This window comes from Diabrotica undecimpunctata, chromosome 5, assembly GCF_040954645.1.
Source record: "Diabrotica undecimpunctata isolate CICGRU chromosome 5, icDiaUnde3, whole genome shotgun sequence".
Taxonomy (NCBI): domain Eukaryota; kingdom Metazoa; phylum Arthropoda; class Insecta; order Coleoptera; family Chrysomelidae; genus Diabrotica; species Diabrotica undecimpunctata.
Window position 1 is genome coordinate 93178913 of NC_092807.1, and position 14081 is coordinate 93192993.

A 14081-nucleotide genomic window follows, 5' to 3' on the forward strand; every position below is an offset into this window, starting at 1 on the left:
TCACCAAACAATTATTAAACTATTTAAACTGAAACTGAATGAAATTATAACACTATGAAGAACAACAAGGTTTTAGGTCGGGAAGATCATGCACCGACGCTATGTTTATAATGAAGCAAGTGAAAGTGACACAAAGTAACAAACTGACTAAGGTGCTTTGTACAAGAGATCTGAAGCTGGATTTAAGAGTTAGGTTGGCAAGGTGTTATTTTTATAGATACTCATCTATCGAACTTTTCAGGGAAGCCGCATCTAAGATCAAAATAGCCATGATGGTTATCAACCTCCGCCGCGGTGTTGGTACGTAAATAAAGAGATTCATTTTTTTGGATATGTTTGGATATTGACATTTGGATATAAAATCAACTGCTTTTAAAACATAATTCAGTCGTTTATAGTTTCTGATAATGTTTGATTTAAAATCACTACAAAAGCTACACAGAATTTCCCACTGCGTTTACTCTTTTACCTTAGACGATTATTCTGCTCCGAGTCCTTATTTATGTTTGAATTTAACTACACTTGCGTATTTAGTATTACTTACTCACTTGCATTTTACTATTATAACAAAAAGCCATTGCCATTGTTCTATAATTGACTGTACTAAAAGGGTTCGAATTACTAGGAACTTTCAGGTTATTTATAACAGATTCTTACACATAGACCCACAGGTGGCTGGTTTATAAATACTTAATACATTGATTGATTGTAACGTATTCAAAACGAAAGCCATTGTCTTGAGACCGAGTTATACCAAAATAGTCTTCTGGGAATTGCAAAAAATAAATATAAATAGGAATGTCTGTTATATGTCTGAAGATTCGTATATATAAAATAAAAAAAAATTATAGTTGTTTTATTTTTAATAAAATTAAAATTTAGGTTAGGTTGGGATAGGTTCAATACATAGACATATAAAACAAATAGACTGAGCGCTACAATATCAACAGACCCGTCCCTCCAGTGCGACAGAGAAAACTAAAGCAAAGCAGTCCCTCCATCTCTTTTTTCTAATGGGCTGGGTTTATCGACCACGTGACCTTCTTATTGGTCATTTACAACCCGGCCCATTAAAAAGAGAGATGCAATTACTGCTTAGTGCTCAGTCTATTTGTTGTATTATTTGTGGGTGCTTACCCCTTCCCCCCCCGCGCCATTCGACCCAAGTGTCAATTGTAGCTTATTTCTAGGTTATAGTTGTGACTTTAGCTCAGTTTTTTTTAACAAAGTCTATTATAGCCTTTCGTGACACTTATAATACTTCGATAATGCTAAAATTTATTGAGCCTTATCCTATTCAACACCGTCTCGTCATCACCTGACAAAATCTACCATCCACACTTTTTGTCAGCCGGAGATTTCTTTGACTCTTCTTGGAAGGCGCATTATATAAAGGCCTTCGTATGCAAAGGATTTCGTACCAGTGGTTACGTTTCATTCGTTCCACGCAGTCCGATATTATTCTTTGTGCTTCTTGCTGTTCCAACGACAGATTCTGGATCTATGAATGTGTCTTTTGCCCCTCCTCTGGCAAGAAGTTTCGTTACCTTCAATTCCAATAACAGTTTCTTTCAGGCATCTAGAGTAAACTTGTTTTGTTACTTTTTCCAGTACCAATCAGATTGAGAAGACAGTTCCAAACTAACTTTTAGTTAATTCAATTCGATTCCTGTGCCTTTAATGGCTTTATTAGTTCCTGCATGAACATCTCTATAGCATAAATTTCTGCTTGGACGATGGTGGAGTGATTATCTATGATTTCACTAAATGTTAGCCTTGGTTTCCTTCCGTATACCCCAGTTCCAACTCCTTTATCGGTTCTAGAGACGCCCTATACCAGTGTGCTGCCGGGCGTTCAATCTTGCAGCCAACTTGAGTTCAGATCAACATCTTTCAACAAGAAAACTCTGATATTACTTTTCACTTAATACAACTTTATTTTTACACAATTTGTTCTAAATTCGAGTTGTGCCTAGGGTTGAAAGCTCGTATCGGGCTCTCTCTGCGTTAACCCAACCGATTCTCCATGTTGGACTTTCCAAAGAACATACCATAGATGGTACTTTAGTATTTTATTGAATATACAAAGTTAATCCATATCAGGATAAATTAGTTTAAACAAAGAGTTAGTCGTTGCTGACACCATGCAAATGTAGAATGTAACTTTGCTTAAACGAATTCAACCCGATATGGGTTAACTTTGTAATTGTTATTTAAATGCAAAATTCTTCTTCTTCCTCTTCTTCTTCTTCTTTTTATGTAGACATAACTTTGTCTGTTTTTCAATGTGCCTCCAGTAAGTTGTCATTCCATCGATTTTGTGGTCTTCCTACTGATCGTCTTCCTATTGGACAACCGTCTTTTGCTTTCTTTATTACTCTATTTGTTGTCATTCGGCTTATATGATTCAGGTTTTATTTCTTACCCAGTGCTTGATGTTCTCCACCTTGCATCTACGTTGTATATATGTACTTTTAGCTCTGTCCTATAGTGTCTTGGTAGATATTTTTGATCGTTTTGATTATTCCTAGAGGTATCTGTCTTGCGTACAATAAGTGGATAACGTTCTTTAATTTGACCCGGTCAAATACCTTATAAGGTTCACGAAACATAGATATACCGGTTGGTTGTATTCTAATGATTTCTCTTGCACTTGTCTTATTATAAATATACCGTCGGTTCATGATGATTCAACCTAAAACCTCGTTGTTCTTTAGCTTGTTTTTGAAAAGAGGTATTAGGATGCTTGATCGCGATTCTTGGGAAATTCTGTTTTGTTCTATTATTTTTTGGATTAGATTTAATAGTTATTTGGTCAGATTTGTTCCTCCTTACTTTAGTAGTTCGTTCGGTATTCTATCCCCTCCTGGTGATTTTCTATTTTTTAATTTCCTTAATGGTTTCTTTACCTCTTTTTCCTCAATATTTATTTCTTCGTTTGCCGTTACCTCTGATGTTGGTGGTTCGTTATGGTCACATTTAGCAAATAGGGATTGAAAGTAGTCTGCCCATGTTTCCTTCTGAATGTGTTTCGTTTTTATTAGTTCTTTAATCTTTTTCTTTGTTCTCTGATCATTCTTCATATTTCTTTTTGTGTTCCATAGAAGTCGTGTTCTATCTGTTTTGAGAAGCTCTGCCAATGTTCCCTTTTTATTTGCTTAACTAAAGTATTCGTTTTATTTCTGATTTGTTTATAGTGCTTGTATGCATCAGCGAGAGCCCGGCACCACACCAACTTTGATCTGTCATTGTTTGTTTTATTCCATTTGTCCCTTCCTGAAAGTACGGCGGATATTTGCTGTGATTAGTAATGTACCACACTGGTTGCTATCGACGGATCCTGAATATATCATGTGTTTCGCACACTTCCAATAAAGATGATCTTAAAATGATGAATTCAGAACATCTGATCATAAACGTCATAAAGAGGAGAAAAACAGTCATATAGCATATACATTCAGCCATATACTGAGAAGACCCAAATACCATCTACTTCACTTTATAATATAAGTAAAAGAGGAGGAAAGAGATGGATTGACCGAAATAAAATTTTATAGCTGCGTATTATTAGACAATGGTGTGATATCAGAGTAAACTAATTACTTCGCGCAGCAGCCGATAAAGAAAAGTTTCAGGAAATTATAAACAGGATGATGGCCAACGTCTGTATACGGACATGGCACCTAAAGAAAAAAAAGTTCCAAATAACTTAATCCTAGTCTCTGTTCCTTATAGTTATAAATTACACTGTATACTTTATGTACTGTAATCATCAAGATTAATTTATTACAGGATTGATATGCTCGGAAGGAGATTTATGGAAAGAACATCGCAGATTTACCTTCAACACTCTGAGACAATTTGGGGGCAGCAAAGTTGGTGGTACTCAGCGAAAGAAAATGGAGACTCTCATTCTACAACATGCGTTAGACTTCGTTGAGGTACGTCACATTTATTTTCTATTAGTTTTAAGGCTGTATTTTGATGGTATGTTTATTGTTTAATTATCTTCTTAAAGAATATTACATAGAAATCTTAGTTATCTTTCTCTAGATATTTTTGGGCAATTTTTATGGCTACTGTAACTACAGTACTTTTAGTATATGATTTCAGCTGCTGCTAGTAAATTAATTAATCACCGTTACGTCTTCTGATATTCTTTGTAAAGAGAACGTGAACGATTTCACTTTTGGTTATTTCAATAGTGCCTCTTTATGTCCACTTTCTTGCGTTTATCAGCAGATCTAAAATTATTTAATCATATACAGTTTCATTCCTTTTCCCATGTATACTTACCTCCTTAAAAATTACCTTGAACTTATAGTAAATACTGAATATGAGAGGTCACAATATAAATCCTTGTTGATATCCTGCAAAAATTTTCAAATCTTTAACGATTTAAACTGCATCACTTCCTTGCCTATTCCATGACGACCTTTTTAGATTTATTGTAGTCCTCTAGCCCTATATTACATTCTCTAGCCTGACTTTTTAAAAGTGGATATATATATATATATATATATATATATATATATATATATATATATATATATATATATGAAGTAACAAGAAGTCCAGAGACCTCTCTCTGATAGTAAATTAGGTGAACCGCAAATTCAAAGCCTCTTACTAGAGACTTGTAACGACGCTAGAAGTATCTTTTTACTTCAACATGCATCTACGATTCACCTTTGAAAGTTACTATCTTTTTCGCTCTTTACGTAGAGAAAGACGTTTAAATGAAAGTAAAAGATTGCATTTCATTTCAATTGGAACTCCACCATTGCTCTACACGTGTTTCGAGCTATTCAACTCATCATCAGGAGCACTTGTGGAAGTTCAACTGAAATGAAATGCAGTCTAGTATTTGCTTATTATAACCAAAATAACAGCCAGGTACGCTAGCAGCGACATCTATACGAAGTAACAAGAAGTCCAGAGACCTCTCTCTGATAGTAAATTAGGTGAACCGCAAATTCAAAGCCTCTTACTAGAGACTTTTAACGACGCTAGAAGTATCTTTTTACTTCAACATGCATCTACGATTCACCTTTGAAAGTTACTATCTTTTTCGCTCTTTACGTAGAGAAAGACGTTTAAATGAAAGTAAAAGATTGCATTTCATTTCAATCGGAACTCCACCATTGCTCTACACGTGTTCAGTGAGCACTTGTGGAAGTTCAACTGAAATGAAATGCAGTCTAGTATTTGGTGAGTTGAATAACTCGAAACACGTGTAGAGCAATGGTGGAGTTCCGATTGAAATGAAATGCAATCTTTTACTTTTATTTAAACGGCTTTCTCTACGTAAAGAGCGAAAAAGATAGTAATTTTCAAAGGTGAATCGTAGATGCATGTTGAAGTAAAAAGATACTTCTAGCGTCGTTAAAAGTCTCTAGTAAGAGGCTTTGAATTTGCGGTTCACCTAATTTACTATCAGAGAGAGGTCTCTGGACTTCTTGTTACTTCGTATAGATGTCGCTGCTAGCGTACCTGGCTGTTATTTTGGTTATAATAACCAAATACTAGACTGCATTTCATTTCAGTTGAACTTCCACAAGTGCTCCTGATGATGAGTTGAATAACTCGAAACACGTGTAGAGCAATGGTGGAATTCCGATTGAAATGAAATGCAATCTTTTACTTTCATATATATATATATATATATATATATATATATATATATATATATATTGACAGATGACATCTTTCAGGTATCCTAAAATAGAAGTGGTTCAGGGGTGTATCTTAAATATCTGCCATAGTGCATTAAAAAAACAACTTAATTTATTAAATTATGATACATACTGGAAAGATCTCTGATGCATCTTTTGTTTGTAATTTTGTTCTTTTTTCAAAATCTGTACATTTTTAAAATCAAAAGAATGGCTATTTTCTAAAGAATGTTTGGCTAGCGCTGTTGTGTTCAATGCATTGGTTTGTACACTATGTTTGTGCCGCAACAACTCTTCTATGTAGGTATTAGTGTGTTTGTCTAATATATGTTGAATTACAGTCTTTACAATTTATTTTATGAATAACGTTTGATTGATGGTCTTTATTAACCTTGGGTTTAAATTTTGAAAAATATTTTCCAGATGTTTTTGATGATTTATGTCCAACATTAATATTATACTTTGCAAACATTTTTGACATTTGTTCAGAAAACCCATTAATGTATGGAAAGCACATATAGAATTTGTTTGAGTTAGTGACATTATTATTATTGCTAGGTATGGTTTGGGTTTGTTTTTGTTTAATATTGGAAGTGGATTGATTTCTGATAATATAATTTCTTTTTTTAATTAGAGGGTTGTAAAATCCTGGTGAATAATTATTTTTTTCTAAAATATCTTTAACTTTTCTCAAATTTATGAAATCGTACTGTGGACTGGATAGTTTAATTGCTCTGTCAGTAAGACTGAACACAACACCTCTTTTACGGACTGAACATTTTCACTCAGTATATCTTTAAAAAGGGTCTGTCAATTTTCCACCGTCGGAAATAATGATTACAAATTTAAATATAACCAATAAATTTATATAAAATAAACTGTAAAAAGTTGAGTTCACATTAACTGAATAGTGTATATTTTTTTCACATTAGGTTTTTTTCTTTTAAATAATTTGTTTGTTTATTATATTTGTTTGTTTCTTTTACGAAAATTAAATATATTATTTTTTCTACTTTGTTAATTTCTTGTTAAATAGAATATATGTAAGTACGATAATCCTTACTATAAAATAAGATAATTTGAACCACAGCATACGACTTTCTGACATCGATGATCTTTCAACGCTGTTTTAAATATGTTTCTCTCAGTTCGTCCTGTTAAAAATGAATACCTTAATTTTCGATACTGTATATGTAATACTCTCCATTGGTAGTTTTTATTTATTTTCAGCATATTGATCTTGATCAAGATAGCGAAATCGACATCGTTCCTGGTTTACGTCATAGTTTAGGTTCAGCCATCAATATGATCGTGTTTGGAACTTCTTGGTCTAGGGACGATGAACTTTGGAAATGGCTTCAAAATCTCCAAGAAGAAGGTCCTAAACACTTGGGAGTAGCAGGTCCGATGAATTTCCTCCCATTTTTTAGGTAAGTCTTAGTTGGCATCTTGTGGTAGGGTAATTTTCTGGTAGCCAGTTGAATGAAATAGAGTTACTTAGTGATAGCAAAGCGAGTAAAAGTAAATTATAAGAAAAATAAAAATTGGTAAAAATGAATGAAAATGGGAGGAAATTTAAGATATAATAGATAAACCTGACTTATCACAAAAAACTTATAATATCAAAACAAAGATATATATTATAGCTATTCAGAAATAATAGAAATAATGAAATTTTATTCTATAAGATTATCTAACGTGAATGTGATAATTAAACTGTTTAATTCACTATACAACACTGGGGTGATTCGCCCAGACTGGATCATGTCTACATGTATCGACACAATGCAAGAAAAATCCTCAGAGTATCAATTCTAATGGTAGTAATTATATCAGTTAGCTTTAAGGGCCTTTAAATTCTGCTAAATCGTATCCACGATGTATAGATTCTCCAATTGGAATTAAAATAACATTACATAAAAGAAAATTTTTAGACTACAGCTGTAGCTTATTTCACAATGCACAACTCGAAATAAATGGAGTCCATGTACAAAAGTTATTAAATTAATATATTTTCGAACTATTATAACGTATCCAAGTAGCTAAACGTAGCAATACTGAACCGAATTAAAGCATTAAAAGTTTGGATAGATAGGCGAATTCTAAATATTTAGAAATCATGGCTCGGATTAAAATAGCCAGAACTTTTTAAAAATGCCTTTAAATCAAGAGGTTGCTAGATATAAAAATAGGAAATAATTTTGTAAAGGGCTACTTATATTCCGCTTCTTTATGTATAGGTAGATTTAAGATTATTCTTAATTTCCCTCTGAATTAAGCATGGTCAGTCGTGTTTATTCTTACAATTAAATAAGACTCAGATAACCAGCTCTCGTACCATTATTTTAAATATCTCCCAGGACGTCTAGATATATTGGCTGTTTCATACATTGCAATTTTTGGGAGCCCCTCATTCTACTGATGTGGTCTTTTCACTCCCTGCGTCTCTGTCTAGCCCATCTTACGATATCCTTTTTGTTTGAGAGTGAAAATTTTCTAAAAACTGTACCAGGTCAACTAGCTAAAACTACCAACTAAAACCACCCTCTTCTATTTGTGCGCAATTGACTGTCGCCCGTACCATACTCCGAAAGTGGGATGGCCGCTGTCAGGGTGATGACACTTTCGGATCACTACTTTCTCTTATTTACATCTTATCTCTGTCGTTGGTCCGGTTACTGCTTTTCTTCTTCTTCTTTCTTCTTAATGACTGCTCGAATATGATTATGTATACTATTCCATCCTTTCTTACTTCTCGTCCTGTTAGCGATCATCTCTCTTAGAGTCATTATGTTTTTTTTTACAGCCCATCTATTACACTCCAGCATTGTGTGAGTAACAGTGTGGAAGTATTCACCGTATAGGTATTTGTCTGTATCTATCTCTCTGAACCTATGAAGATGGGCCCTAAAACACCCGTGTCTTGTAAGCACTTGCATCAGGAGTTAATCCAGTCACCTGTGATCACAGTTCACCCAGTCCCTTAGGTATTTTAGTCCACTGGGCATCATCATCCGTATTCTTTTACTCTTCCTGCCATATTTTAATTGATCTTTCCCTTTATTGTTTTTTTATGGCTGTAGTCAAATGCTCTCTTCTGTCATAGAGATGTCTCCTTTCTACTGCTAATACATGCAGAGGAACACAACCCGCGATAGTTCGAAAAGCCGCCTCAGATACAGTCCTGTAGGCCCATGCTACTTGCAACAGATTCGTTCTGTCCATTCGTATCATGAGCCCCTTAGGTCGGTATCTCTACCGTCCCACTCGGTCCTTCACGACGTTGCCCGTTTGCCCTACCCGAAACCGGCTCGTCCCGCGCTACTATCAGCGCGATACGATATCCCGGATGCCGCATTGTTCTTTTATAAACTCGTTCCTTTTTCGGTTCCTAAAAGCCTAAACAGCAATAGATTGCAGCGTTCTCATTGCAGTTGTGCTTAGGACAATAGCTATTTCCACTTTGGTCTCGATCGCATAGGTCATTACTGATCTTGTGTAGGTATTATAATATTCCTTCCTTATTCAGGTACTGGTAATATTGAATCCTAGATATTTGAAGTTCATAACTTACTCAACACTTTGTTTGATTGCCGCCTTTTTACATCTCATACATTATTTGTTGATATAATCTGAATGGATACAACCATATTAGATTGTTCTGACATTTTTTGGAATCTTAAATCTTTTCGAATTTAAAATTATGATACATAAGAATATGACAAGCAGCATTTGGATTTAAATATCATCTTTATCATCATCACTGGCTCGACAAACCTCTTTGGGTCTTGAGCTGTTTCAGGATTCTTCTCTATTCTGACCTGTTTCGTGCTTGTTTTCTCAATTTTAATATTTTTAAAGTTTCATTTAGTCATCATTTGCTACTTCAGGGATACGACCCTGCCCACGTAAGCCATAATTGTCTCCTAATCTCCTGGTACCTAGGAGAAATTAATACTAGATCCATTCTCCCATCTAAACACCAAAGTTTTCCTTTGCTGCCTTCGGGCAGCGGCATCACCATTACCAAGATCGAGCGTAAGGGAAATGATAATTAATCGGTATATAATTGGATACTATAAGTTAAATTAACCGAACGATTACCGGTATAAGTAACACCCCCCTTGTTGGTCAACAGCTACGGGTCGAAGAACTGATACGTGGTAGGGTACATTATTGCCCTGGAGCTAAGAAATTAACTCCGAAGGCGGAAAAACTAAATTAGTCAACGGCATTGAGATGTGGAAAGCCACAGGATGACTACCACATTAAAGATCCGCATGGATATCCTTAGAAAAATCATCATGAACCCAATAGTCGATAAATTACTTACTGGTCATGAAGCTCGGAATCCAAGATCCGGCAGGGGAGGACAATCAGATTTAGACGCCAGGGGCTCTCAGGTTGTCATTTTGTCAAACAAATACATAAGAATAACTTTATAGCCTTGAAAATTGGAACATGAAACGTAAGAAGTAAGAAGAAGTAAGAACTTAAGAAGATTATCAATCTGACAAACTAGATAACACTTGTTATGTCGGAAATGTGCAGAATGAAGATGCCTATAAATACTTAAGAACATGGATAATATCAAATATAGACCAAACCAAAGATATTATGCCTAAGAATGCTTCGGTGTTACGTATTTACTACTCTTCTTTATGGCTTGGAAAAATTTACATTGAAACAAGTGCATCTAAATAAGTTGGCTGCCTTTGAGTTTTGGCGTTAAAGAAGAATCCTACGAATATTATAAGCAGCAGTCAACAGGGTCCGCATACCCATGATGATTTTCAACTTTCGATAGAAGATGGAACTTGAAGAAGATCATTTGTCATTACTTTTATGTATCTCAGCTTCGATCTTTCTCTTGTTATTTCTCCTACTGGTACTTGTTTGCTTATTTTGTTTGGTAATTTGCCTGCCTCTGTTATTTTCAAATCTATTTTCATTAAACAGCGTGATTTCACGATTCTACATTTTAACTATGTAATAACCTGTCTTTCCTTTTTTATGTAATGGTATAATAATACCGGTATTTCACTCCGCTGGTAACTACTTATTCAACCATACATTTGTTATCAGCTCATGTATTGTTTTTAGTAAGACGTCTCCTCCTTCCTTCAGTAGCTTTAATGCTATTTGATCCAATCGCTGTGATTTATTGTTCTTTTATCTGTCTCCTGCTGTTCTAATCTCGGCATCCTTTTTTCTTGTTGTTTGCTTGGTCTTAATGGTATATCAGGTTTCGCCTTCTCCATCTTCTTTAAGCTTTTCCTTAAAATGTTTTGTTTACTTGTTTACGTTCTTGTTATTCTGTCAATATATTACTCTCCTTATCTCTACACGTTGTTGTTTATAAGATGAAAAATATTTTCTGTTTTTGTACAGTTTCTGGTAAAACTTTCTTGTCTCTGTTAGCTTACTTGAAGTTCTTTGATCATATTTTTCTCTCTTCTTTCTTCGGTGGATTTTCTTTTTTTCTTTCCATATTTATATTTATCCTCTGATTGTCGGGTTCTGTACCCGTGTCGCGTTAGTAAATATGCTCCGTTTTTTCTTTCTGTTGATTTAAATATACCTACTTAATACATTTTTGTTTTCAGATTTTTGCCAAAATACCGTAACATTATATCTTTCATAAAGACAAATCTACACAGAACTCACCAAGTATATCACGAATTAATAAATGAACAAATAAAATTATTACAGACCACTACAGGCAACACATCATTAGATAATGTGGACACGAACGTTGGGCAAAATTTTATCCAATGTTTTGTGCTGGAAAAACTAAAGAAAACGGATGAAAATATTAAACAGTTATATAGCGATACGCAGTTTGTTTATTTGTTAGCAGATATATTTGGAGCTTCGTTGGATACTACATTGACGAGTCTGAGGTAAACTTTACTTTTTTTTCAATTAAATAGTTGATTTAAAACATTATTAAAAATTATTTACGAAAAGAAATTAAGCTTCGGGGCATCGGACATATCTAATTACAGATTGCTTATGTGTACATGGGAAATTATTAATACTTGTAAGCATTAAACTAAAAGGCGGATCAAAATTACCCTGAAACAGGCAAGACAATAATAAAAAACGTTTATATATATATATATATATATATATATATATATATATATATATATATATATATATATATATATATATATATATATATATATATATATATATTTTTAGTGGATTTTCTTGGGCTTAGGTTCATAAAAAAATTGATTTGATACTAAGGCATTTTTATATATTTTTTCGACGTTTCGGCAGGAAATCCATGCCTTTTTCAAGAAGTAATATTGACTAAAAAACATTTTATGATAGACATAATACGATTTAAAAGTTAAACTTTTGACTTACCAAGCATGTAAAAATTTGTTACTAACAAGTAGACGTCACAATTAAAATAATATTAAAAACATAGGACATACCCACTAAGTCACTACATGTAAAATATATTTTAGATCTAATGTGTTGTTTATTGAAGTTAGTTTATCGTTTAAACAACCAGTTATTTTAACATCATAGGCGTTCTGAGATTGTCTTTTTATGTGTTTTTAAATTAAGTTAAAATATATTTTGTTCAAATTTTTGACATCTTTTTTATCATTTATTGCATTATTATTTTTTTTTATTTGTATAGACTCTAGAAGCTCTCTCTTTTTCCTGTTGGGTTCACTTTTTAGGATCTTGGTTTTCTCAAAATCAAATTTATGTTTTTTTTCGTTTTCATGTTTTGTGAGGGCGGTTGAGTTTTTTTTGTCATATTTATGGGAACGTATTCTTGAGTTAAGTAGCTGACTGGTTTGTCCAATATAAACTCCATCACAATTCGAGCAGGGAATTTCATATACAACATGCGATCTTTTTAATAGAGGGGTTTTTGTTTTTAATCTTGTAAAATTCTTTTTCAAAAGATTGTGCCCTTTATGAGCAACCATAATATTATGTTTGGACAGAAGATTTGCATGCAAGATTTCCTGCCGAAACGTCGAAAAAATATATAAAAATGCCTTAGTATCAAATCAATTTTTTTATGAACCTAAGCCCAAGAAAATCCACTAAAAAAATATATATTAAGGTTCAAGAACTAAACTCAAACTATATATATATATATATATATATATATATATATATATACACGAGCTTCTGTATATAACACCAAATCACTTGAATTCAACAAGTTTTTTGTCCATTAATTAAACACGAAGAAGAAAATTATTTAAAAAAATTATACTAGTCAAAAAGAGTCCGAAGTCCAAAAGAACGAAGCACTTTTTACTAATATGTGTTATGTAACTAGCAAATTTTGTCGTTAATTAACCCTTAAAAAACACTAAAACGTTGATTTATCTATTTATAATTTCCTGTCACAAGTTGGGTGACAAATTTTCATCTATGCCACAAGTTGGTTGCCAAATATATAGCATGAATTAATTTTTTCTCAGGGATTTTTAGGACTTTTTTGTTACAAGAAATTTATCTTCTTCTTCTTGTGCCACTCCTATCGGAGATTGGAAATCATCAAGGCTATCCTGACCTCGTTTACAGCTGACCTAAAGAGTTCATTAGTGGTACAGCCAAACCACTCTATCAAATTCGCAACCATGACATTCTTCTACGGCCTGGATTCCGTTTTCCTTCTATTTTTCCTTGCATTATATTTTGAAGTAATGCGTATTTATGTTCTCTCATCAGGTGACCTAAATATTCGAGTTTTCTTCGTTTAATCGTTGACGAAATTTCTGGGTCTTTTCCTATCCTTCGCATTACTTCAAAGTTTGTGACTCTTTCAACCCAACTTATCTTCAGCATTCGACGGTAGCACCACATCTCGAAACTTTCAATATTTTTTATATTGTTCTGCTTGAGAGTCCAGGCCTCTACACCGTATAATAGCGTGTTAAATACGTAGCCTCTTAGCATTCTTAATCGAAGAGAGATGCTTATATCTCTGTTGCAGAAGAATTTCCTCATGTTTATGAAAGTGGTCCTGGCAATTTCGATACGTCTTTTTATTTCATTGTTTTGGTCTCCAGTTTCGTTTATTGAAGTACCCAAGTATTTGTAACTTGATACTTTTTCAATTTGAATGCAGTTTATACTAATATGTGCTGGTTGTGTCATGTTCTTATTGAAGACCATATACTTGGTTTTTTTGATATTGATACTTATACCATAATTGTTGCAGGCAATATTTATATTTGTAAGTAATCGTTGTAATTCTTCTACTGTTCTTGCGACTAGTACAGTGTCGTCTGCGTATCGAATATTATTTACAACCTCTCCATTGATTACGATTCCTTCGTTTGCTTGCAAAAGGGTTTCCTGGCAGATGCCAGGAAATTTATAAAGAAAAGAAATTTATAAGCATGGATAAATATGAGT

At 33.5% G+C, this 14081-nt stretch overlaps 1 protein-coding gene across 1 annotated transcript in view; it reads left to right on the forward strand.

Annotated features, from left to right (window-relative positions):
* Window positions 1-14081, forward strand: part of phtm (cytochrome P450 enzyme phantom) — an 82285-nt gene that overhangs the window by 63249 nt on the left and 4955 nt on the right. The window contains exons 3-5 of the mRNA XM_072532203.1: window positions 3793-3941; window positions 6906-7105; window positions 11282-11578. Coding sequence (XP_072388304.1) covers window positions 3793-3941; window positions 6906-7105; window positions 11282-11578 — 646 coding nt within the window. The remainder of the gene's footprint in view (window positions 1-3792; window positions 3942-6905; window positions 7106-11281; window positions 11579-14081) is intronic.